Raw genomic sequence first — 27,932 nt, 5'->3', positions numbered from 1 at the left:
AGTCTTTCATGGGCATATCCTCCAGCCTCCTCACATTGGTGATACTGGATGCAGACTGGGCAACTGCTTTGCTGAGCACCTGTGCTCTGTCTGCCATGGCTGTCTGGATCTCCCTGTTGCCAGCCATTTTAATTCTCCTCCCCATTCACACACCGACATGTCTGTCCTCGGCCTCCTCTACTGCCAGGATGAGGCTAAATGCAAACTGGAGAAGCAGCACCCCATATTTCACCTGGGTAGTCTACAACCCGGCAGTATGAACATTGAATTCTCCAACTTCTAGTAAACAGCTCTCCCTCTGTCCCTTTTTCTCTTTTCTCCTGATCTACCTAGACCCCGTCACCCTGTCTCTTTCCCCTCCTCCACCTTCTCCATTTGCCCATCACCTACACAGTCCTCCCACTGGATCTCCCCCCACCCCTCCATTACTTCCATCTGCCCTTCCAGCCCCCTCTTTTTATTCCATGCTCCCATGCTCCACCTTCCTCTCCTATCAGATTCCATCTTCTTCAGCTCTTTGCCACTTCCACCTATCACCTCCCAGCTTCTGATGCTATTCCCACTCTCCCCTCCCCCATCTGCCTATCACCCCTGGATCCATCTATCACCCCTTCCCTCCACCTTTCTATACTGGTGATTTTCCCTCTATCTTTCAGTGCAGATGAAGGTTCTTGACCCAAAACATCAACTGTCCATTTCCCTCCATCGATGGTGCCTGATTTGCTGAGTTCCTCCAGCATCTTGTGTGTTGCTCCAGATTGCAGCATCTGCAGTCTCGTGTCTCTTTGTAACCATTTTCCCATGTCTGATATTTCAATAATGAACAAAAGTAATTGAAGAATACATATGAAGGACACAGTTATATTATTGTTCTTATATTTTCTTCTGTTGAATTGTTTGGGACAACATCCTAGGATTTACACTTTAAATTCTGGAGACACCAGGATAATCTGAAGCTTTTGTAATCCAGGTGTTACATAAATAATGGCTAAAACATTCAAAAGAAAGTACATGGTGAAATAATCAATGCTGATGAGACTATGTGGTGGGCAAGTCATAGTTTTGTGATTTTTGAGTGCATATCAATTCAAACAATTTTTGCATTTGTTTTACTTTTGGACCTAACAATGAATTTAGACATTGCAATTGCACTACCCCTATGAAATATAGCTTCTACCTAAATTCTGCTTAACTTTTTAAAAAAATGGATTATGATTTAATTTCATTAGGTATACTCAGTGCCAGAGAAGATAAATGCATAAGTCAACATTTCGAAGAAAAGGTTTAGACAAGGCCACAACCTTATGCAGCCAAGCAAATCAATCCTGTGTATTAAAGCAAACCTATTCATGCAGCTAATTTTCTTTTGCTAACTCTTGTTTTTCAATGGAGATGAGAAAATGGCTGTTATTGAGTATTGATTATTGAAGTTGTTGTAGGCTTTCTTAACCCTTTATGGTACAATCCCAAAATAAGAATGTAAAGTGCCATTCATGAGTGGAGCCACATGGATCAGAAGATTTAAATACCTTACTATGCTGAGGTAATTGCTCTCACCCAGGATCCCAGAAGAACATTACAATTAGGTCATTGCTCCCTGGATTAGGCAGGAGGAATCTTAACAGTGTAACAACTTCTTGTGTATGGTTGAGTAGAAGCTAAATGACTTTTTGTGCTTCAGCCAAATAGCTGCACATGTTGAATGAGCAGAAATCTTTAAATTTGCCAGGTTTTATTTCTGTGGCTTATGTGGCAACTGAGCCCAATGTTTCATTCAAGGTCTGTGTGTGTACAATCCCACAAGGCTGCATTGAACAGTGATTAGGAGAAGTCATACTTGATGCTTTTTCATTTATTAATCTTATCCAGATGAACCGCAAATACCTCACTCCAACTCCGACTGAAGGTGGAGAAAGTCAGCATGGACTGGGGACTGAATCGGAAATCTTCCTGGATAAATACGGTGAGTGGCAGACTATATTGAATGGTTAACCAGCAGGGTAATCCCAGTTCTAAAACAGAATAATGGTTCTACTTTTGAGTGACCACTATATTACAAGGTCACCAGGTAAGTATAAATCGAACTGTCTACCAAACCATGCAGCCAGGAGGCTGATGGAGTCAAGGATTGAGGCATATGGATGTTGGTAGGAGCAGAAGAAAATGGTGTTGTGTTTATGAGCACTTGGCTGATTTTACTATTGATATTGAATAGACAGGTGGAGCAAGAGCCAGCAGACTTTGAAGCATGAAAGAATGTAATATTGGATGTCATTTACAACCATGTAGGAGCTGACCACATGCTTCTCAATAATATTACCAAATGATAGCACATAAGGAGGGGACCAGAGATGCTGTTCTGTGCTATACTGGAAGTGACCATGTGGTCAGGGCAGAAGAAGTCCCTGGAGGTGGTGTAATATCATGTTATGACAACTATGAGGGAGGCAAAGAGTGAGCAGTGCCATAAAGATGGGCACTAGAAGAGACTTGTTAAAGTGGTTAAAACTGTCAAAGGTACTTTTGAAGTTGAGGAGAAGGAAGGGAAGAGGTAGGAAATTAAGGTTACAATCACACAAGAATGGTCTGATGAGAGAAAGTCGGAGGAGGCAAAAGCAATTATAATTTTAATGTTAGCTGTGACAGAATGCAGGACATCATTAGAATGCAGAAAACATCATGGTCTCCCAGCGCACTATCCAATTGCTTCTTAAAAGATTCCAAGGTTTTTTGCCTGGAATATCCTACTCGGGGGCGCATTCCATGCATGGGGTACTCTTTCTGTGAAAAGGAACATATCAAATAAAACTGTTGATGAAAAGTGGTACATACAAGAGAAGAGTAAATTACATTCCCATTTCATGCACATTATGTTCAGAGCTAGCAGAATGTAAATGTTTCATTATGTGCATTTAAACAGCTCTGAGCATTAAATATAAATGCTCTTCAGTAAAATACCAGATAATATGTAGAATACCAGAAATACCAGTGATGAAAGTAAACAGCTAAATAATAGATAACTTTCCATTAATATCCATCCTTTGAAACATTTTGTATTACTATACTGCAAAATTCAATAACTGTTTTAAAAATTAACTATTTTATATTTTTGTGTTTAGAGCATAAACATTTATCACTTTACAATTTTATTTTGTCATTTGATGTGACAGTGAAAGTCAGTGTGAAGGGTTCTACCCAAGGCATTTCTCTGAGGGTTAAATTCTATCTTGCACAGCCCATGTGTAGGTCATTTCTTTTTATAAAACATAATAAACAAATTATATAGCCTGGCTACCCCAGGACAAAAACAACAGCTGTAATTATCTCATCAGTTCTTGAAGGCAAAATCAACCTTAATTTGTCTTTTTTTTCCACATGTTGAAACACAATATGAGATACTCAGCCAATTAATAAGCCACTGAGGGCATTACCTGCACCTCAGCACAAGTTATTGATTTGGAACTTAAGTCAGTGAGCCATAAAAAAGTAATGATGAAAATGCTCAGAGATTGCCTAACTTCCCATGGATGGGGGAACTGTTAAATATCCCATTATACTATCCAAAAATAAGGACTTTCTCTTGATGATTCAAAGGGTCAATGTCATATGTCATGTATGCTAAACTAATTGGATCAGGGCCTCATTGATCAAGAAAGAGATACTAATCCAGTTAGTTCAGTGCAGACAACATACGGCAAGAGTACCTATTCCCAATTATTATCTGTTAACTATCACGGGAAAGGGCATGGGGGAGTCCAAAGCTAGAGGGCATGGCTTTAAGGCAAGAAGGGAAAGATTTAAAGGGGACCAAAGGGTCAAGGTTTGCCACACAGAGGGTGGTGGGTACAGGGGTGGGGTGCGGGGGTCCCTGAGTTACGGATGACCTGACTTACAAAAATTTGACTTTACACAAATTCTCCCAGACCCTGCTCTCAGGTATAGTACTTGAATCTCTTCACTAGGAAACAATGTAGAGATCACTCACAGAAAAAGCCAATGCCTTTTCCAAACTCTCCTTCAGGCAAGATTAAATGTTATGAGCCCTGAACCACTTCTTGTTAACGCACACTTTCTTTTATTAAACTGCGGATAGTTTTCTCACTGATCAGCAGGTCAGCTCCCCCCCACCACTCCACCTGGGCTGCATTCAGATAAACATTTGTCACAGTTCACTTGCTGGTAACAACTTCTATCACCTCCGCTGACCTTCCCCAGTCTATCCTTTGCAAATCAGTCCCTAAGGCTTGTCAAGGCTAAAGATTACACATTATAATTCTTAGGGAAATTGTTTCTATCTTACAGAAAATTCAGTTAACGGGTAATTCTCAGGAACGGAACCCTTAGGTAACCCGGGTGCCCCCGTATATGGAATGAGCTTCCAGAGGAAATGGTAGAAGCAGGAATATTTACAGTGTTTAAAAGACATTTGGACAGATATATGAATAGGAAAGGTTAAGAGGGATATAGGTCAAAAGCAGGGAAATGGGACTACCTCGGGTATATATTTTAGTCGGCATGTACGAGTTGGGCCGAAGGGCATGCTTCTTTGTTGTACGACTGTATGATTCCATGACTCTACAAGACAGATTACATTTGAATGACTGTGATCTAAGCTCACTGATTTGGCATGGGCATTTTAGTTGGAGGCTACATGGCGGGACTCCATCAGAGCAAATCGGTATAGGACATAAATTCAGGGAAAAATAAAAAAACAAAAATTGATTTTCTTCATACTTTTGAGACTGAAATATTGTGCATTTGTGTGCAGCTTGCTACAATGACCAATCTCCCTGCAGATGTCTGTATGCAGGAGTGGTGTATAGTAATCTTCTCCTTCTTAGCCAGTCCCTTGGGATTGAGGAAGACTTGCTTCCGTTCTGAGAATGTGACCCACAGACAGAGCTGGTGGGTGGTTTGGAAGATGGTTTATTACTTATGCTGCTTACACTGGGCATCCTGTGTGCTCTGCAATGTCAGGATTGTAATACTATTAGAAATGCTCTGTTTTGAGTGGACAAGAGCCAGGATTTCCAGCTGTTATGGGCAAGTTACACTTTTTCAAATAGGCTTTGAAAACATTTTTGAATTGTTTCCTCTGTACACGTGGTAACCTTTAACTGTGATAATAATTATGACTAATTTCAGGAGTCTGGTGTTGGGCATGCAAATGACGTGGCCTGCCCAACATAGCTGAATGAGTGTACTGGTGATGACACTGAGGTTAGTTAGTATATCCTTTAATGAGTTTGAAGAATTTTGCAGAGATAGCGTTGATGGTATCTCTCGAATGCTTTGAGGAGCTTGCTACTGATAGTTCTTGTCCTAGAAGATACAGAGGAGCAAGGATCACTGCTGCCACATTGACTGTGAGTTTTGGGCCAAGTTTGAGTTCTTGAACTTCAGGGACGAATAAAAAATAGCAATAAAACACTCTTTTCCTCAGGCAGCACTGAAGGCGATGGTGAATTTCTTTGTGAATATCTACCCTCATTCACTGGTGACAACAAGTATAGAGGAAGCAGTTTACATATTCCAGGATCTTGATGTGGACCTTTATTGTTGGAGAGCAATGTTGTTCAGTAGGACTAGGTTGGTAGAGGACTTTTGTTTTGTGGATGTTAAATGTAAGGTCTACTCTCTTGTATGCTTGAATGATTGAACCAACCATTACCTGGAGCTTGGCTTCCAAAAATGCATGTAGACAAGTGTCATCTGCATACTAGAATTTGATGACTGAAGTTGGGGTGACCTTGATTTTGGAATAGAAGGCAATTAGCTTGAAATGCTTCCATTGGTCCTATAGATCAGCTCCACTCCAGTTAGGAGCTTGGTGTTCTGCAGCTTTGCAGCAAAAAGGATTGAGAGAAGTGTTGGAGGGATGATGCACCCTCTCTTGACAGCAGTCTGCACTGACATTAGTCTGTTGTTAACCCATTGTTTAAGACCATTTAGCAAAATCTGTTGCAAAGTATAATTAATTCTCATTTTGAGGGTGCAGCTTGTCAAAATGAATCCAGATTGTTTCTTGTGCTCAAAATCAGTAACTGGTCAATATATAAAAAAATGATTCTGGTGAAAAGGCTACAGAGTAGGTACTACAATCTCACCAGTGCTGGCATTTTGCTCTACATGAGTTTCCTCATCTAATCCTGTCACCAGATCCTTCTATTTCATCATTTCTAGTTCTGACAAAGGGTTGTAGAACCGAAACATTGACTATTTCTCTTTTCACAGATGCTGCCTGACCTGCTGAGTTTTTCCAGCATTTTTGTTTTAGCTTCTACTTGTTTTGTCCTTTTTTTAATCATTTTATATTTACTGTCTTCAGTTTAGGTCTCCCCATGTGGAAACATTTTCTGCATGTCTTCTCTCTCAAACATGTTTATTATTTTTCGGATCTCTTATGGTGACTCCTCAGCCCTCTCTTTTCCAGAGAACGAAAACTGATGATCATCTCTCAGTTCTGAGACACTTATGAATCGTTTTGTAATATATCCAGTGACTTCATATCTTTTGTATCATATGGAGACCAGTTCTCTACATCGTACTCCTTGTATAGTCCAATTTAAGGATATGCATAAATTTCTATGATTTCTTTGTTTTTCAACTATTGATTACTGGTTATTGGCTTTCTTCCATGTCACCTTAGTACCTGATCTGCTTATTTTATTTTGTATGTATTCCACTAGATCCTTTCCTTTTGTTTTACTGGTTAGAGTGTGAGCTGTGGTTCATTATGTTGTGGGGTCTTTCCCTGAGTTAAAGAAAAGTTCTCTCAGTGACCTGAGCATAAAGATCCAGGCTAATATTCCAGTGCAATAGTGAGGGATTGCTACATTGTCAGAGAAGCTCTTTCAGTTTGTTATGGAAATTCAGAAGGAAGCATTATCTGGAGAAGGTACAGTGGAGTTATCCTGGGTGCCTCAGCCAATATTTATCCACCATTGAGTTGATTACCTGGTTATTATCACATTGCTGTTTATAGGTGCTTGCTGTGTACATATTGGTTGCTGCATTTCCCACATTATAACTTGTTGATAAGCACTTTGTATCATCTTTAGCTATCTTTCTTTCCTTCTACCCTTCAAACTTTTGTTCCCTAATAATAATGTGGCCTCCATATTCTTTCCACCAAAGTACATCAACTGACACTTATCCACATTGAAATTTAGTTGCCATTTTCACCACCAACCTGCAAGTTCGTCAGTGCCATCTTCTTGTATCACAGTTTTCTTTTATGTTATCCACACCACCAATTTGGTGTCATCCACAAATTAGGAAATTATATTCTGAAATTAAATTCCAGAACATCCTCATTCCAGAACATTTGCATGACTTGTGAACAATTTTGGTCCCATCATAATCATATCAAATGGTGTTCCAGTGATGCAACACCATCACAGATATCTCACAGCTCCATTGACCCTTGTTCAATCCTGGCCTCTGATTTTGTTTGTAAGGAGTTTGTATGTTCTTCCCGTAAATACCTTGGTTTGTTCCCTCATCCCAAAGGCATACTGGTTGGCAGGTTAACTGGCTTCTGTATATTACATGGACGAACCGGGAGATCCAATCCCTACTGAAGTCCAGGACTGTGCGTTCAGATCAGGTAAGCCTGACCTATACAACAGATTGAGATACGACCTCTGTAAAGCTATCAGGGATGCCAAGAGACAATACCAGTCCAAAATTGAGTCCCAGACTGGCCATCAGTTATGGCAGGGCTTACATGCTATAATGGGCTACTAAATGAAGTTGGGAAGCATCGCTGACAACAGTGCATCCCTTCCTGATGAGTTCAATGCATTCTATGCATGGTTTGAACAGAAGGGAATGGAATGTCACCTCCTGCCCCGACAGCCTTCAATACACCTGAACCCACAGTCACCGCTGAGGACCTAAGATCAGTTTTCCAGAGAGTGAACCCACGGAAAGTATCTGGCCTGGTTTCCTGTGCAGACCAGCAGGTGGGGGTATTTACATTTTTAACTTCTCCGTATTTCAATCTGAGTTTCCCACCTGCCTTAAGAAGACCACTATCATCCTTGTACCTAAGGAAAATAAGGTACATGCCTTAATGACTACTGCCTGGTGGCTCTGACATCAGCCATCATGAAGTGCTTCGAGAGGCTGACCATTGCACACATCAACTCCAGACTCCCAGACGACATCGACCCGCTGAAATTCGTCTACGGCCGAAACAGGTCCATGGCAGACGCCATCTCCCTGGCCCTACACTCATCTCTGGAGCATCTGCACAGTAAAGACACCTACTTTAGACTATTGTTTATTGACTACAGCTCCGCCTTCAATACTATAATTCCAGTCAAATTCATCTCCAAACTCCTAGATCTGGGACTCCACACCTCCCTCTGCAACTGGATCCTTGTCTTCCTGACCAACAGACTGCAATCAGTAAGGATAAGCAACAACACCTCCACCAAGATTATCCTCAAAAATGGTGCCTCACAAGGCTGTGTCCTCAGCCTCCTACTCTACTCCCTATACACTCACGACTGCGTGGCCAGATTCTGCTCTAACTCCATCGACAAGTTTGCAGATGACACCACCATAGTGGGCCATATCTCAAATAATGATGAGTCGGAGTACAGGAAGGAGATAGAGAGCCCTGTACCATGGTGTCATGACAACAACCTTTCCCTCAATGTCAGCAAAACAAAAGAACTGGTCACTGATGAGGAAGTGGGGGCGGTGCACCCACTCCTGTCTACATCAATGGTGCTGAGGTCGAGAGGTTTGAAAGCTTCAAGTTCATAGGAGTGAACATCAGCAATAGCCTGTCCTGGTCCAACCATGTAGATGCCACCCCAAGAAAGCACACCAGCACTTCTACTTCCTCAGGAGGCTAAAAAAACTTGGCATGTCCCCTTTGACCCTCACCAATTTCTATCGATACACCATCGTAAACCATCCTATCCAGATGCATCACAGCTTGGTATGGCAACTGCTCTGTCTGTGACTACAAGAAACTGCAGTGAGTTGTGGACACAGCTTAGCACATCACGGAAACCAGCCTCCCCTCCAAGGACTCTGTCTATACTTCTCAGTGCCTCGGTAAAGCAGCCAACATAATCAAAGATCCCACCCACCACGGACATTCTCTCTTCTCCTACCCTCCCAACGGGCAGAAGGTGAAAAAAACCTAAAAGCACATGCCACCAGGCTCAAGGTCAGCTACTATCCTGCTGCTATAAGACTATTGAATGATCCCCTAGTACAATAAAATGGACTCTTGACCTCACAATCTACCTCATTATGGCCTTGCACTGTATTGTCTGTCTGCACTGCACTTTCTCTGCAATTATAGCACTTTATTCTGCATCCTGTTATTGTTTTCCCTTGTACTACCTCAGTGCACTGTTGTAATGAAATGATCTGTATAGATGGCAGGCAAAACAAAGTTTTTCACTGTACCTCAGTACATGTAATAATAATAAACCAATTTACCAATTTATATTGTCCATAATGTAGGTGGGTGGTAGATGAATCAGGAGTTGGTGGGCAAGAGAAAGAGAGAATAGGTTATAGGGAAATAAGTGGGGGAGCAGGATTAATGATGTTGCTCTAAACGCTGGTATAGACTTTATGGGCTGAATGGCCTATTATTTTGTCTGAAAATGAAATATGATTACCAATCCCTGTGGAAAATCAATTCCTGTTCTCTGCCATTTGAAGGAGCTATCTTTAACCTTTACTTTACTCTCATTTCTCTTTAGCCAAGTTGTTATCCAGGCTTCTGGTTTGAATATTGGCCTGTTTCTGAACCATATCCAAAGGTATTGGGATTTGTTTTTGCTTTTATTTTCTATTTTTTTATTTTATTCCCTTCCCTTTTTGCCAAAATCATTAACTCTTGCCTCATAGGTATTAAGGCAACTTCAACTCTGGTTGCTCAGCTAATTTTTCATTCTTTGTGTGCAGGTGGTGAGCTGATAGCTGGCCTGATCCATCCCTGATGTCCATACACATGTAGTTTTTCATGATAGCAATCAATAGTGGGAACCATGGAAGACGCTTGTCTCTCTAGCCTGGAGCAGTGAGACTAATTACAGTGCAGCAATGGTGGCTTTACTGGAATCAGCTAACTTAGTGGAGAGTGGGAAATGACTTTTGAGTCTTCCATTCTGAACTATTTTCTGTTATATCTTGGCCTTTGGCAAAACATCTGAAAAGCCAAAGTTTGAACTATTGATTGAGGTTCAGTTTATTCTTTGCAAATATAGACTTTAGATGTCTGAATTGGACTTGAATGCTGTGTCTCCACTATAGTCAATAGCAGGCCAACACTCACTACCTAAAGTCCCTCATAAGGAAAGTTTACTTGAATGGGATAAAGAATGTTACCAGCAGCCAACAAAGCGTGTCATGGGCAGAGAGGATTACAAGAGATTGGAAAGAAAATACAATCCCAAACTCACATAACAATGATAGCCACAACCATAACCTTTCACCTGGAAAATGTCACAAGATGTTTTACAGGGTGACAGAGGAGGGAGTGAGGAATTCTTTTTGAATGCAGAGGAGAGTCAATACCAAGGCAGATGGTAGGCAGGGCAGTTGAAAGCTTGGTTTAAAAAAAGGTGGATTTTCAGAAGGTCATTCAAAGCATTGAACAAAATGGAGAGAAACTGATGGTGAGTGCTCTGTGTGGCTGAAAGCTTGGTCACTATTAATGGAGGGTTGAGACATAGGTTGACAAAAGGAGACAGGTAAAGGACTTAAGGATGCAGGCGAGATATAAGGATAATAGGTGATTGGAGGTTGGGTGGAGTGAGTAGGGAAGTAGTGATGGTGACGATATGTATAGGGTTAGGTGAGATAAGGGCTTCAGTGACAAAGTTGCAAATAGATTGGATATGGACGAATAATTGTTCCATAAGAATATGGAACCTTGTAAAAGGTGAGTTTAGGAACAGGTATAACATTTGATCAATAATTGTATTTTTATTATTATGAAATGGAAATGGAACCAGTGCTGTGGTTAAATAATGGACAACTGGATCCAGTATAACAAGGCAGGAGCAGCTGCATCATGTACGTATATTGCTTTACTCTGTGTGGATGGGATTGTGAGTCAGCAGATGGTTAATGGGAGATCTGTGGATGGCTGTTGCTTCAGCCCTCAGCATACAGAAGGCAAAAGTATTTCAACCAAAATAGATAGAAAACTTGATAGTCCAGATACTCTTTTAACCAGCAGACATTTCCTGTTGGAATATATTACTGGAAACTAAGTAGAACCATATTCGTTGATAATCACTACTGTCCAGGGAGGAAACTTGCATTATCTTTGAGAGTTTAATATTCCCCAAAACGATCCCCTAGTATTAAGAAAAATTAAATTTATGAAACCTCCGTTAAAAGAATAGAGAAAAAAGTGATATTTGATTCTGAATGTAAACGCAATTGTTGCATTTTACAAGAAATTACATTTATAGATATCACAACTTTAACCTGATAACTAAAACTAATAGATAATCCATGGATTGAATTATTTGAATATTCAGCAGTCCTTTAACATAAATCTTACTTTTTCTTTCAAATTAATCTAAAATAATTTAAAAATAAATTAATTCTATCTTCTTAACCAAGGATCCATTCAGCCAAAGGCAATGCCAAACCTTGGATCAGAGATGTTCCATTTGTGCTGAATCTGGCAGGTACAGTATCTCAGAGCATATGTCTGTAATTAAACACCAGAAGTAACAGGAAAGCTCTCTAAGGACCAGCTTACAGTTGGATTGGCCAGCTGTTCTACAAAGCATAGGGCAATAGATGTAGCTGCACCTGTTGGTCATTGTCATCCACTATGTGGTGGCAACTGTTAAAAACATTTAACAATAGTATTTCCATACAAGTAGGAATGTCCTACTCTGAATTTCAGGTCTGTGGAATTAAGGAAAAGGTAATCCTTATGGTTTATCAGTCCTGATTGCTGTTTAGTGACCTCTGCTGGAAGTGTGCTCGAAATATTTTTAATCTGTATTCCTTCTATGTCCATGCACGGGTTACATAAAGAATCTGCTAATAAATAACTTACAAAGAAATTGCACTAAAAATGGTGATTTGAAAGAGGAAACTAAAACTATCTGATTCCACATTAAGTTGGATGATCTCACTCCAAATATTTTTGGAATTTAATTGCTACACAATGGTACAGAAAATCTATGAGTTTGAGGTTTTGACAGGCTAAACATTTCTTCACTGGAAAAAGAATATATCAAATATTTTAATGTCCTTTTGGCCTTGACAGAATAGCTGAAAACATGTGAAACTCAAAACTCACCAAGGTGAAAAGTAATAAAACAAAATTACTCAAGTAAGAACACAAAACATAGACAGAGATATAACTTGTAGAAATTTCTGCTCCTATTTTTGGATTGATTGTAATCATGGAGCTTGTTGTGTTTAAAATATGATGATTAAAATATGTTTATTGCTGAAGAAATAAGAATGGTTCATATTCTAACAAATTAGTATTGGCAGCAGTTAACAGTGAGGGTGAGTAGTTTACTCAAAATAGAACTCCATCACAGGAGTTTTTAAATATATTCATAAAACATAAATGGATTAATTTATTCAAGAAAATGTTCACTGGAGGTCTTTTTTTTTCTATTCATTCCCTTGATTATAAATTGTATCAAATTTGTCCTATTCAGTTCACTGACACCTAAGGTGGCTGATAAAGCCCTGGAGTTGGTGTTAGGAAAAGCCTTGAGACCATTCTCCATCATCAGAACATTACAGGTGGAGGACTTAGCAATAAAAGCTGACTTTATATAAGCTGATTCCAAGATAGATAATGTCAGAGAAAAAGCAAAACTGGATCATGACGTCTAATTATTCTGTTGCAGATTGAACTGAGGCATAGATTCAAACCAGCACACAGTTAATGGTCCTTCTGATGGGGCACCGCAAGTAAGAAACATTGTCATTGAGATAATGTGATTGGAGTGATGACAACAGTACGGCAAGTGGAGGAGGGGTGCTTGTGAGCTCCAGGCTCTTTCAGTACGATTGAGTTAAGATGTGCATCTTCAAAAATACTGGAGAGAGAAGAATATTTGGTTGCCTGTTTGTACTCCAGTTAGTGGTTGGCTGTTACATATAGAACAGGAGTCCAGAAAGGCAGAAAGATTAGGTTAAAGAATTTTAACTGTAATGTGAAACACAATGTCATTGAATCTGCAAATTTATGATTTATTAATACATTAAAAATCTTTCATTTATTTGCCTAGATTCTTTATGTTGATATAGAAGATACAGCAGGAAAAAAGACCAGATCTACTTTGCATTCAACTCTAATTTTATAAGGAAATGTCATTGAACAAGTGTACAGATTTCTTTTCCATGCGATAACAACTAGAAATAAAGAACAGTTGATGAAGTAAATTAAAATAACATCCCCAGCTTCAAAGCAGCTGAGAGGCTCCCTGATAATGAGTTTTATTAACTCTCATAATGTCAGCAAAATAGCACTGCATCAAAGTATTGAATCTATTGTGTAGTCACTCCCAGAAGAGCCACTTACAGGATCATGTGGGTCAATGACTAATTGATCAGTGAAAGGTTCCTTGTTTCCACTTTTTGCAAAAGCTGCAAGAAAATAGCAATAAAGGATGCACTATCCTGCCCATTGTATGATACTGAAAGGTATAGTGTTGGTAACATCATTTGTTAATTCCCATCTCTTTTTTGTTTGTGGACAGAAGGCAAAATGTTCTTAAACACAATAAAACTGAAATCTATTTGAACAGTTTTTTTTCTGCCATGAAACATACTAGCTTTAGAGGCTGTACTTGGTAATGAGTAGATGGCTTTGCTCATGGTGTGTTGGAAACTACATATGGAAAAGGGAATTAGGCAAAAAAATGTCACATTGACTTCAATGATAGTGATGGCCTGGGAATTTGGCATTACTAAAAATGTGACCAAATGGTAATTTGAGATGGGCTCTTAGAATTTGGAAATGCCAGGGAAAACATATTCCAGAAAAAATGTGTCAACATCTGAAAAAGGAGAAGATTCCCATGTTTGAGGACAGTGGTGAGGGATTTTTTGGGTCTTGTACCTATTCTGGGATGAGAAAACATTGGACTTGCACTGAAAGTAGAAGGAGGGATGCATAGAAAGGGAGAATGTCTGAGGAGAGACATACCGAGGATCCAAAGGATTTGGTGGAAGTTATTTGCAGAATTGGTGGCTGTTGGAATCAACGTGCTTTATCAGAAGTAGGTGGGAAATGAAGAACCAGGAGAATAGGACGCAGTCTATCATTAGCTACGAGGTATTAAACTGTCATTTGTTCCATGGATGATTTATCCTTATCACAACTTTACCCATGATCAGCCATTCCCTATTTCTTTTCTGCTTAAAATTTTTTCTTACCAGTTCTGCAGGTTCTGAGGTGGTGCTGAGGCCAATGTTGGACCCAATGACCACTGGGGCAGAAAGTGCTTAACAGAATGGGTAGGTGGGAAGTTTGGGAGGTGGTGTATTCCTTTTGTTGTTTATGCTGAGCTTCTGTGTGTTCCAAAAAATGGATGCAGAGTGTTCAATGCTTTTCCAAAAGCTCTTTCTCCATTTTGAGTGGACATGGGCCAGGAGTTCCCATGAGCCAGTGGGGATATTCCACTTTCTCCAATGAGCTTTTGAGAACATATTTGAACTGATTCCTCTGTCCATCCATCTGGTAGTCCCTTGTCATGATAGAGCTTGGAGCCAACAAAGTGTTTTGGGAGTCTGATGTCAGGTGTGCAGATGATATAGACTGCCCATTGGAACTGACTGAGTCTAATTAGTGCCTCAGTACTGGGGATGTAGGCCTGGGTGAGGTCTACATCCCCAGGCCTACATCCCCTGAGTGGTTTGCTTATCCTGCAGTTGATCTGGAGGATTTTGTGGGGACAGTGTTGGTGATGCCTCTTCATTATTTTGAGGTGGGTGCATGTCTCAGAAGCTTACAGGAGGGCAGGGATCATTGCTGCCTGTTTCTCTGTGCTGCATCTGAAACCTTGAACTACATAGACTTTATTTCTGCTGATGTCCAGGGCAATGATGCAGTGTTGCTTGATAGCAGTCTGCACTGAGATTGAGTCAATTATGTCTACATGTAGCTTCCATGCCATCATGTAGGAAATAAAAGGGTGTTTTTTTTTGTGGGGAGCCAAATATAGAAAGGATGTTCAAGTTTCACACTTGATTTATGAACTCAAAGGTTTGTGTGAGGTGAAAAAAGTCCATGTTTAGTAATTAACTATGCTCTATTTATTTCTCTTGGGAGTTAACATGTGGTGTAGGTCATCTACATTGTGCCTCGAGATGAATGGAATCAAAACTGCAATTTGGGAAGCAGTTCTTTGGGCACTGGAGAAGTCCATGGCAATAACTTTCCCTGTGGAAGAGAGCAAAAACACAATTCCATAGTTACCACAAATGGAATTGTCTCTTTTCTTGAAAATGGTCAAAATCAAAGAATCTCTGTGGTCCCCTCAGACATTCTCCTTATGGGAAATTACATTGCGAATTTGTGACTGAACCTCTTTTCAGACAAGTTTTAGAATTTCATCAGGGATACTGTCTGCTCCTGATGCCTTGCTGTTTCTTGGCATATAGCCTATTTGACTTCTTGTCAGGCACTGGTGCTGGTGAGACTGGACTGGATAGTCAAAGACACTTGTGGCATCAACAAAGTCAATTGAGATGAGATAGATGAGATATCTTTATCAGTCACATGTACATCAAAACACACAGTGAAATGCATCTTTTGTGTAGAGTGTTCTGGGGGCAGCCAGCAAGTGTCGCCACGCTTCCGGCACCAACATAGCATGCCAACAACTTCCTAACCTGTACGTCTTTGGAACGTGAGAGGAAACTGGAGCATCCAGAGGAAACCCACGCAGACACGGGGAGAACGTACAAACTCCTTACAGACAGTGGCCGAAATTGAACCCAGGTTGCTGGCACTATAATAGCATTGTGCTAACTGCTACACTACCTCGCCTGCCTTGAAGGGTTCTTTGCAGTGTTCCTTCCCGCAGGCACTATCTGCTCTGTTCTTGGCTCTCAGGTGGATGGGCCCTTGTGTGTTTGGGTCAGTGTTCAAGAATCTGCATATTCATGGTTATCAGCAAGTTCCTGGATCTTCTGTGCTCTTTCCACCCACCATCTGTTATGTAGATCAGGAGTGTTCTGTTGGGTCTTGGCCTTCAGATGTGTGTAGGGTGTTGCCCCTGCCATAGGCGTAACACCTGTCCCTACACCACCTCCATCACCTCCAGCCAGGGACCCAAACAGTCCTTCCAGGTGAGACAGAGATTTACCTGCACCTCCCTTAATATCATCTACTGCATTTGGTGCTCCGTGTGACCTCCTCTCCTTCCATAACCACAATCTGCATCTCCCCATTGCCAGTCACTTCAACTCCTCCCCCACACACTATCACAGGTATGTCAGTCCTTGGCCTCCTCCACTGCCAGGAGAATTCCAAGTGCAAACTGGAGGAACAGCACCTCATTTTCCATCTTGGAACCTTGCAGCCTAACCGTATGAACATTAAATTCTCCCACTTTAGGTAATCCCCACAACACCCCACCAACAGTGCTTTTCTTCCCTTTCCTAGTCTCTCTGTTTTCTACCCCCCTTTTTTCCTCCTTACCTTTGACCCATCCCCCGATGGATCTGCTCTCCCCTCCTCCCCCACACCTGCCTATCACTATCTCTTACCTGCATCTACCTGTTACCACCTTGTGCCCACCCCGCCTCCCCTCTTTTGTCCACCTATCACTGACCTGCTTTTCCTTCCTGTATATTGGGCTTCCCTTTTCCTATCTTTAGTCCTGAAGAAGGGTCCTGACCCAAAATGTTGACTGCCTGCTTTTCTCCACAGATGCTGCCTGGCCTGCTGAGTTCCTCCAGCATCATCGTGTTTTTCATCTCTGTGTAGAGCTGTTGCTTTGCCCTCGAGGCATGGTGCAATTTCTAATCCAAGGGCATCTTGCATTTGTGGTAAATCAGCTCCTTATTTCCTGGTCGTTTTCATCAAACCTGTCAGTGTTTTCTGGTAGAGAAGCCAAGATTCTTTCCACAGGTACTAACTTCAGGCAGTCTTGATGCTCTGGACACTCTGCTACTCCTGCTGGTTGGGGGTGATCAGGTTGCCTGTGAGGCGCTGACTGAGAAGACTATCTTTACTGCATCCTTGGGACTTTCAGCATTGATTTTCTTTTGCAGCAGTGTTTCTGTTGCCACCACTACTTTAGGAAATAGACCTGAGCCGCTGAGTTCCTCCACCATTTTGCTTGTTGCTCCAGATTCCAGCATCTGCAGTCTCTTGTGTCTCCATTTAGTCACTGTTGAGATTGTCCATGAGCACCTTGACATTTCTCATCCCAAACTTCATGCTGAGGAGTGAAATATTCCTCCATATATTTTCTTTCAATGTCAGATAGCTGTTGCACACCAGCCAATATGCACGTGCGCGCGTGCGCGCACACACACACACACACACACACACACACACACACACACACACACACACACACACACACACACACACACACACACACACACACACACACACCTGGACTTGCCACTGCTTAGTCCTTGCTGCCATCCTCTTCTCTCAGTCCTCCCTGCCTCTGAAATCCTTTGGCATTCCCCCCAACTCCCTCCCACCTTCCACTGTCCCCTCCTTCTTTAACTGCACCAGACATTCCTCCCACACACCTTCCTTTGGCCCTCTGCATTATGGAGAAATGGAATGAATTTTTCAGCATAATGGTCACTCCTAGTTAGCACAAATGCTGCTCAGCTCTTTTCCATAGTAATGGCGGTGATCTTGATGCCAATACAATACAATGCCACATGTAAACAAACAGCACACATTCCAAAGTTGTGGACTTGAGCAAATCTGAATGGGCCTTTAGAGTATTAGCAAAGCTTAATGACTTTAGCTGTAGGGCATTCTTTAACAATAGTAATAGCAGTATTTCCCTTTTGTTTGGAAGCTTACTACAGAACAGTTGCAAATGCTGCAAGCTAATTTTCTTTTTCATTGGTTGCAGATCTTTCTAAACCACTTTTATTCTGGCCTTAGCGGGGTGTCAGCGCCATTGGTTTCTGACACCTACGTCTCCCACTGTCAGTACAGACCCCCAAATGTCAACTTGCCAGAATTGTTAAATCCATCCACTGGGGAAATCTGCTGTAATAAATCGACAGACTTGACCCAGCAGCTTGATTTCATGAATCTGGTAAACCTGTTTTGGTGTTGTGAGTAGCCACTTGAGCCCAACTTTTGAGAGCTGAAAGTAAAGGGCATCATAAAGGCAGTATTAGAAAAATGCAGCTGGTAATGGACACAACTTTTGGTCAGTTGCAAATCTACATGGAAGCAATCAGTGATTTTGATGAAAAGGAGCCTTTCTAAATCACTTATTGAATCAAATTACTCAGAATGCACAAACTAAAGGAGGCAGCTGCACAATCAAGTCTATGGTAACTACACCCACCTGTTGGACAGCAGAGCTGATCATACCTACAAATGATAAAGCTTCTAGTCATTCTATATACAGCAACAAACAATCTGCTGGAGTAATTCAGCAGGTCAAGCAGCATTTGTGGGAAAAAAGGAATTGTTGACGTTTCAGGTTGAGACCTTGTATCAGGACGGATGCAGGGTCCTGATGCAGGGTTTTGATCCAAAATGTCAACAATTCCTTTCCTCCCATAGATGCTGCTCGACTGCTGAGTTCCTCCAACAGATTGTATGTTGCTCCATATTCCAGCATCTGCAGTCACTTGTGTCTTGGTAATCATTTTGTATATTATGTCAGTGATGCTGTTTCCTGATGTCTTACAGTCATAGCACCATTGAGTTGTACAGCACAGAAATGGTTTTTATAGGAACTTTAAAGTAAGCTCGCTATATATTATGCCACTAATGCTGTTTCCTTATATCTTACAGCCATTGAGTCCTCAAGGTGTACAGCACTGAAGTGATATCAATAGCAACTTTAAACTCACTGTAGCAGGCAGGCAGAAAGATACCTTTTATTTTTCCATTTTAAGCAAATGCACTTCAGTAAATGCAGCAAAGTTATTTTAAAAAAAAGAAAGTCTTTCATTGATATAGAAACTTTCACAACCTCAGTATCTTCCAAAGGACTTTACAACCAATTAAGTATTATACAAGAGCAGTTGCTACTGCAATGTATGAACCTGTGCAGAACAAGGCCCCCAAAACCACAATGTGATAATGACCACATGATCTGATTTCCGTGATGTTGATTGGGACACAGAGAAGAACTTGTTGCTCCTATTTGAATGCTGCTATGGGATGTTTCAATGCTCACCAGAGGGCAGATAAGGCTCATTTTAACAGCTTATCTTAAAGGCGGTGCTTCTGACAGTGTGGCCTTCTCTTAGTACGGCATGGAGTTTCAGTTTAGATTCTTTACTCAAATCTGTGGAGTTGCAAACTACTCATATTTTTCTCTAGTTTCTCTCCTATATCCACAAGATTCATCTCATCCTCCCTTGATCCTATTGACACTAAACATCTGTTTCCTTACCTGGTCTCCATGTTGTTTGTTGTTAATGTTTCACAAGATCACAAGACAAGGGAGCCGAAGTAGGCCATTCAGCCCATCGAGTCTGCTCCATGAGCTAGAGAAAAAGAAAAAATGAAAAAGACAAAAAAGAAAACTATTCCTTTCTAGCCCCAATTTCTGGCCTTATCCCCATATCCCTTGATACCTTGACTAATTAGATACCTATCTATCTCCTCCTTAAATGCCTCCAATGATCGGGCCTTCACTGTTGTACTTGGTAAAGAATTCCATAAATTCACTACCCTCTGGCTAAAGAAATTTCTCCTCATCTCTGTTTTAAACCAGTACCCTCTAAGATTGTGCCCTCTGGTCCTGGACTCACCCACCAAGGGAAACAGCTTAGCCACATCTACTCTGTCCAGTCCTTTCAACATTCTAAATGTTTTGCACTCCTTGGGTCCTCTCTCCACTTCTTCAAGTTTGGCATTACCTTTGTCTTGGTGAAAACAAGACAACTCCATCCTTGCAAGCTGTGCCCTACCACTCTTCCCCTCCTTCTTCACCTTAAGTGCACTTTGCTTCCTGAATCTTTCCTGAATTCTTTGCTTTAATCCTTCAAGTCAGGTTTGCGTCCTTACAACATCATTGTAGTGGCTATTATCAAAAGTGCTGATAGTATTCTATGGAATTGTTCCACAGACCCTCAAAGAGATGAAAGCAACTTAAATGCTAGGAAAGAGCATCTGAAAGATATTGAAGCCTAACTCAAAGTGGGCAAAAATGATTTAATTGCATCTATTTTATGGGGAGAAGTAAAGAAATAGGTGGAGAGATCTTTCAGAGAGGCAGCATGTAAAGTTACAAACTCTTCTTGGACTTATCACAGTAATGTTTAATCACACCTACAGGCTCCAACTATCCCACTCAGTCAAACCGTCTTTTACCTACTTCCAATATAATTGACAAGTGTAGAAACCTAATGAAAAAATATATACTTTTAAAGTTCTTACTATCTTTCTGCTGAATTGCTTACAGCAGTCTTCAGAAAATTAATCAGTAATTCTTGACTGCAGTGATGGACCAAAAGTCCCATTATCCTGTCCTTTTCACTCTCCCCAGTGTCCTTGTTTCCTGTACCGGGGGATGATTCTGCTGAGCATTTGCATCTACAAGACACCTCACAAATATTGAACTTTATAAATTTGACTCTGTCAGATAATTAATGTTGGTAACATTTTTCATTTACAGATGCAGAAATTATGTGATATATGATATTTTCTGTGTTCCTGTATTTTGTATCAGTCCATTCTAATCTGATAGCATTTACTACCGGATGCATGCACATTGATCTCTGAGACCATTGCTTGATGACAGGAACTCTATACGTAAAAAAAATGAGATAAATAAAACAATGGAGAAATAACAATAACTGTGACAGTAACGACTTATGATAATGCCTTTAATGTACCAAAACATGGTAAGGAACTTCAGAGAAGCATATTCAAACAAAATTTGACTCCAAGCCACTTTGGGAACTATTAGGGCATATGACCCAAAACTTGTCCAAAGAGATGGATTTTAAAGAGCATAGTAAAGAACAGGAAGGTGCAGAGAGACAGAGGGGTGAAGGGAGGGAAAGCTAGAGTTTAGGGCCTTGATAGATGAAGGCCCAGCTGCAAGGGGTTAGCAATAAAACCTGAAGGTAATCAAAAGAATTGGAGGAGCATAGTTATCGCTTAAGGATTATAAAGCTGAGGAGATTCAAGTTGGGGAGGGGCAAGGCTGTGGAAGCACTTGAAAACAAGAATGAAAATAATAGTGCCTTAAGATTTTGCCAAGGACAACTTAGAGATGTCAGAAGGAGGTTGGTTTCTCAGTGCTATATTGCAAAGATTATACTTAAATTAGATTTTGGCTGTTTATATTTTGGAAGAATGCCCAAATTATTAAATGCAAATTCCTGAGAATGACTTGCATTTGCTTGAGATTAGGCTTCTTAGAGGCTGTGATTTGATGGGGGCAGGGGGTGGTCTTTATTTTAGCAAATAGCCTAAGCACTTAGCACAGCTTTTATACAAAGCACAGTGGCTGTGGTGTAATGCATTTACCCTGCTGGGCCATTATCTCTTCTGCCTTCAAGTGCATTCCTTATCTAATGTCACCCATAGCTATCTCTTGATGAGTTTGGATAAAGCTCCTATAAAATGATGTAAAAAAGAGCATTAATGTACCCTTCGAAAGGACAAATTTGTCTCTCACTGGCAACAATACAATATGAAAAAGCAATAAGGCGGTGTTAAGCATTTGTTATAAACCAGTTTTATTGATTTATATATTGAAATGCAGTTTTCAGTAATTTAGACTGAAATATGTTTTTTCACTAATGTTTTATCTCCTCACTCCCCCGTGTATTGCTCCAAACAACCCTGCTGACTCTTCAAGGTTAGAAATAGCTTGTATTTTTGTACTAAGAGAAACAGCTATATTTTAACAAGGGAAAATCGCATATGCTAAACTCTAGAAGGCAGAAAATAGTAAAAGCATACATCATACTATGCAGAGTCTATAGAGAGGTAAGTTAAAGTTTCAAGAATAAATTTCATCAGAAGAGGGTTAACCCTGAAATGTTAACTTGTTGGTCTGACCAGACAAGCGTTTTCTACATATTGTGTTTCTATTTGTTACTTCCAATATTTAATTTTTAATTATCTCTACACTTTATTTAACTAACTAATCATCATTTTGTGATGAATATTTTGATAAAGTGTGGGAGATTAGTACAGATGGTAATGGTAGTATTTTGTAAATGAGGAGGTTTCAGAATTCTTGCTTGTTTTTACATGATTCCAGAAGCCAAGATAATTTTGTGTAGTGAGTTGTCTTCACTGCAATCAGTGAATAATAAACTTGTGAAACTAATAAAAATATCCTATAAATAGCAGTAATAACATGAAATTGAGAAACAGGGTGATTTCAAGGAACTTAACTATAAAAAGTCACAATATACATATTGTAAAATATTGGTTGTAGACCAGAATCTCAGTCAGAAAATAAATCCTGTGGTTTCCTATTATTGAAATGTGTGAGGATGTTAAAAAAAGGCTTGCATTTATATACAGTTTATATGCTTTTCAAAACCTCAGGACTTTGCAAAGTGTATCACGTTAGTGAAATTTCTTTGTAGTGCCCACAGCAACCCCACAATCAGCAATGTTATAATGACTACATAACGGGGTAGAAAATTTCCTTGGTTCCATGCACTGAATGAGTAATATATTCAAAGCTGTCCACTGAGTTTTTGACATTCAGTTCCAGTGAAGTCACGGAATTGAATTTTAAGAAATGAGCAAAACATACAGAAGCATGTCTACTAAATTTGTAATTTTGAGGCCAAGGACAAAATTCAACCTAATTATATTTCAATAGAATTGATCAAGGGATAGACATTGGCCAGGTCATGGGATAGTTTCCCCACTTTTCTTCAAAGTAGGCCATGGAATCTATCATATCCACTGAGAAAACAGACAGGACCATGGCTTAAAAAAACTTTATTGACTCAGCAGATTAAGTTGGCCAAATTTTACATTTGTATTACAATCTGAAAATCCAATAAAGGAATATAAATGTAAAGAACACTGGTGGAAGGAGAAAACACATTCTTAGAAATGCCATGCAATTCAGGCCTGCTTTCTTTCCTACCAATTAATTTAAAATTGGGATTGGATGGGAATGGCAGACCTATATGGGCATTTATTTTGCTCACATTCAGAGATTGGAAACACTTGGTATTGCTATTGGTTTATTATTGTCACTTCTACTGAGGTACAGTGAAAAATTTGTCTTGCATATCATTCATACAGATCAATTCATTACACAGTGCATTGAGGTAGAACAGGGCAAAAACAATAACAGACTACAGAGTAAAGTGTCACAGCTACAGGGAAGTGCATTGCAGGTAGACAATAAGGTGCAAGGTTAAACAAGGCAGATTGTGAGGTCAAGAGTCCATCTCATCATATAAGGGAACTGTTCAATAGTCTTATAACAGTGGAATAGAAACTGTCCTTGGGCCTGGTGGTATGTGCCCTCAGGCTCCTGTATCTTCTGCCTGATGGGAGAGGGGAGAAGAGAGAATGACCCGGGTGGGGTCTTTAATTTGCTGGCTGCTTCACCAAGGCAGTGAGACAAGAGTCCATGGAGGGGAGGCTGGGTTCCGTGATGTGCTGGGCTGTGTCCACAACTCTCTGCAGTTTCTTGCGGTCCTGGGCATTTATTTGGCATGACCAATTGCCATACCAAGCTGTGATGCATCCAGATGGGATGCTTTCTATGGTGGATTGATAAAAGTTGGTGAGTGTCAAAGGGGACATGCCAAATTTCTTTAGCCTCCTGAGGAAGTAGAGGTGCTGGTGTGCTTTCTTGGCCATGGCGTCTGCATGTTTGGACCAGGACAGGCTATTGGTGGTGTTCACTCCTAGGAACTTGAAGCTCTCAACCCTCTCGACCTCAGCACCAGCACCATTGACGTAGACAGGTGTATGTACACTGCCCCCTTTCCTGCAGTCAATGACCAAATCTTTTGTTTTGCTGACATTGAGGGAAAGGTTGTTGTCATGACACCATGTCACTAAGCTCTTTATCTCCTTCCTGTTCTCTGACTCATCATTATTTGAGATACGGCCCACTACGGTGGTACCATCTGCAAACTTGTAGATGGAGTTAAGCAGAATCTGGCCATGCAGTCGTGAGTATATAGGGAGTAGAGTGCTGAGGATGCAGTCTTGTGGGGCACCAGTGTTGAGAATAATTGTGCTGGAGGTGTTGCTGCCTTTCCTCACTGATTGCGGTCAGTTGGTCAGAAAGTCAAGGATCCAGTTGCAGAGGGAGATGTTGAGTTCCAGGTCTTGTGATTTAGTGATGAGTTTGCTTGGAATTGTAGTATTGAAGGCGGAGCTGTAGTCAATAAACAATAGTCTAATGTAGGTGACTTTACTGTCCAGATGCTCCAGAGATGACTGTAGGGCCAGGGAGATGGCGTCCACTATAGACCCGTTAGCGGTAGGCGAATTGCAGTGGGTCGAGGTTTTCCAGGAGGTTGGAGTTAATGTATGCCATGACCAGCCTCTCAAAGCACTTCATGATGGTAGATATCAGAGCCACCAGTTGGTTACCTTGTTTTTCTTAGGTACAGTGATGATAGTGGTCTTCTTAAAACAGATGGGAACCTCAGATTGAAGCAGGGAGAGGTTAAATATGTCTGCAAATACCCCCTCCAGCTGATCAGTACAATATCTGAGGACATGGCCAGGGACACCATCCGGGCCAGAGGCTTTCCTTGGGTACACTCTCCAGAAGACTGATCTTATGTCCTCAACGGTGACCACGGGTTCAGTTGCATTAGAGGCTGTCAGGGTGGTTGGTGACAAATCAATCCCCTTCTGTTCAAAATGTGCATAGAATGTGTTAAGATCATCAGGAAGGGATGCGCTGTTGTTGACTATGCTGCATGACTTCGTTTTGTAGCCCGTTATAGCATGTAAGCTGACATGGTTGCATGGTTACAAACAACTGACGGCTGGTCTGGGACTCTATTTTGAACTGGTGTGGTCTCTTGGTATCTCTGATAGCTCTATGAAGGTCGTATCTCAATTTCTTGTAAAGCTTATGGTCACCTGATTGGAATGCAGCAGTCCTCAACTTCAGTAGGGAGTGGATCTCCTGGTTCATCCATGGTTTCTGGTTTGGGAACACCTGTATTGTCCTCTTTGGTACACAGTCCTCAACACACTTGCTGATAAAGTCCGTGATGATATTCATCAAGGCTGGCAGCTGAGTCTTTTAACATGGAGTAGTCCACTGACTCAAAGCAGTCACGTAGAAGCTCATCTATTTCCTCAGACCAGCACTGCATGACTTTCTGTACCGGATCCTCCTGTTTCGGTTTCTGTTTGTATGCAGGGAGAAGGAGCACAGCCTGGTGATCTGATTTACCAAAGTGAGGGTGAAGGGTGGCTTGGAAGGCATCTTTGATGGTTGTATAGCAATAGTCAAGTGTGTTAGGGCCCTTGGTGGGACACGAGACGTGCTGGTAGTACTTTGGTAACACAGTCTTGAGGCTGGCCTGGTTGAACTCACCTGCAATAATGAAGAGGGCCTCAGGGTATCCTGTTTCAAGGTTGTTAACAGAGTGCAGGCTTCATGTCTGTCTGGGGTGGGATGTAGCCTGCTATCAGGATAGCTGAAATGATAGCAGGTAGTATGGTCAACACTTCACTGTTATCCCCGGCTGGGTGAGCAGGAGCTGGCCAGGACTGTCATGTCCGAGCACCATGAGTCATTGATTAAGAAGCAGACCACTCCGCCTCTAAATTTGCCCACTGTACGGTCCATTCGGTGGATTGAGAAGCCCTCAGGTTGTGTGGCACAGTCTGCTGAAGCAGGTGTAAGCCACGTTTTGGTGAGGTATAGCACATAGCAGTCCCTCAATTCTCTTTGGTAGGTCAGCCTTGGCCTAAGTTCATCAACTTTGTTTTCAATGGCCTGGACGTTAGCTGGTAGAATGCTGGGGCAGGGGGTCTTGTACCCACGCTGTTTCAGCCTCATCTGCAGCCCAGCCCTCCCTCCACACTTCTGAGGTAAGTGGCTGCGACTTGTCGGTCCTGGAAGATCTGATAAGTGATTGTTTAAGGACAGACCTGGAGTGGAGCACTTATTAAAAACTCTAGTGGTCTGCAACCTTAATTGGTAAATTTATTTCCTATTGTGTTAGTGAGCCATGCAGGGAGGAAGCACCCATACTTTGGGGCCATAATTAGGATAACCAGGCCTTCTGACTAAAAGAAGGGTCTAACTTCTGGTCAGTATCCAAATATCCCTTTTGATATACAGATGGATCTTTGATGTATAGAGGGATCTTGGGGTGCAAGTCCATAGTTCCCTGAAAGAGGCAACACTAGTAGATAGGGTGGTAAAGAAGGAATACTGTATACTTGCCTTCAACAGTTGGGGCATTGATTAGAAAAGTCAACAAGTCCATGTTGCAGCCATATAAAACTTTGGTTAGGCCACATTTGGAGTACTGTGTATAGTCCTCCACAGAGTGGATGTGGAGAGGATGTTTTCATTCAATGGGGAGTCTAGGATCTGAATGAAGAGACATCCCTTTAAAACAGAGGTAAGGAGGACTTTCTTCAGCCAGAGGATGGTTAATCCATGGAAATCGTTGCCATGGAGGGTGGTGAGGCCAAGTCATTGGATGCATTTAAGGCAGAGATTGATAGGTTCTTGAATGGTAAGGGGGTTAAGGGTTACAGGGAAAAGGCAGGAGAATGGGGTTGAAAAAAAATCAGCCATGATTGAATGGTGGAGCAGACTTGATGGGCTGAATAGCCCAATTCTGTTGCTATGTCTTGTGGTCTATAGTCTTCTGGTTGCATTACAGGAAGGATGTGAAGGCTTTGGAGAGGGTGCAGAAGAGGCTGACCAGGATATTGCCTGGACTAGAAAGCATTATCTATAAGGAGAGGTTGCACAAACTCGGATTGTTTTCTCTGAAGTGTCAGAGGCTGAGGGGTGACCTGATAAAAGTATATAAAATTCTGAGAGGTGTAGATAGGGTAGAGAGTCTTTGTCTCAGGAGTGAAATATCAAATATTAGAGGGCATAGCTTTAAAGCAGATTTACAGGGCGTTTTTTTGCACAGTGAGTGGTACATGCCTGGAACACACTGCTGGGGGAGGTGATGGAAGCAGATACAATAGCAAAGTTTCAGAGGCATTTAGACAGACACATGAACAGACAGGGATTGGATGGATATGGACCATGTGAGGTCAGTTGGGATTAGATTAAATTGGCATCATGGTTAGCACAGGTATTGTAGGCCGAAGGGCCTGCTCCTGTGCTGTAATGTTCTATGTTTTATGGTTTCAGTGTGAGTTGATTCAATTTAGACAACTAAGTGGTGAGAAATTGTGAGACTGACAGTTTACAAGAAATTAAGAATAAGAAGCAGGGGAAGGTCATATGGCCTCTTGAGCCTGCTCTGCCATTCAATAAAATCATGACTGATTCTAACCTAATTCTGCCTATTTTCAAATCCTTTGAATCCCTTGGTGTTCAAAAATCTATCAGTCTCAGCCTTGAATATGTACAATTGTGCATCCACAACAATTTCCATATTCAGTCCTTTGAATAAAGGAATTTCTCTTCATCTCAGTCCTAAATGGTCAATCACCTCACCCTGAGATTATGCCCAGAGTTCCTAACTCTTCAGTCAGAGGAAATAGTCTGTCAGCAATAACCCCATCAGTCCCTCCTAGGACCTTGTATGCTTCAATGTGATGATCTATTAGTATTCTA

The 27,932-nt window shown here is 41.2% G+C and overlaps 1 protein-coding gene across 1 annotated transcript in view; it reads left to right on the top strand.

The window, feature by feature from the left end:
* prdm14 (PR domain containing 14) overlaps positions 1–27,932 on the top strand; it is a 102,299-nt gene that overhangs the window by 49,236 nt on the left and 25,131 nt on the right. The window contains exon 8 of the mRNA XM_052022615.1: positions 1,870–1,963. Within this exon, the coding sequence (XP_051878575.1) occupies positions 1,870–1,963 (94 nt within the window). The remainder of the gene's footprint in view (positions 1–1,869; positions 1,964–27,932) is intronic.

This window comes from Pristis pectinata, chromosome 9 (genome assembly GCF_009764475.1).
Source record: "Pristis pectinata isolate sPriPec2 chromosome 9, sPriPec2.1.pri, whole genome shotgun sequence".
NCBI classification, from domain to species: Eukaryota; Metazoa; Chordata; class Chondrichthyes; order Rhinopristiformes; family Pristidae; genus Pristis; species Pristis pectinata.
Note: the sequence above shows the minus strand (reverse complement) of the source record. Positions and strands in the feature narration are given on the sequence as shown.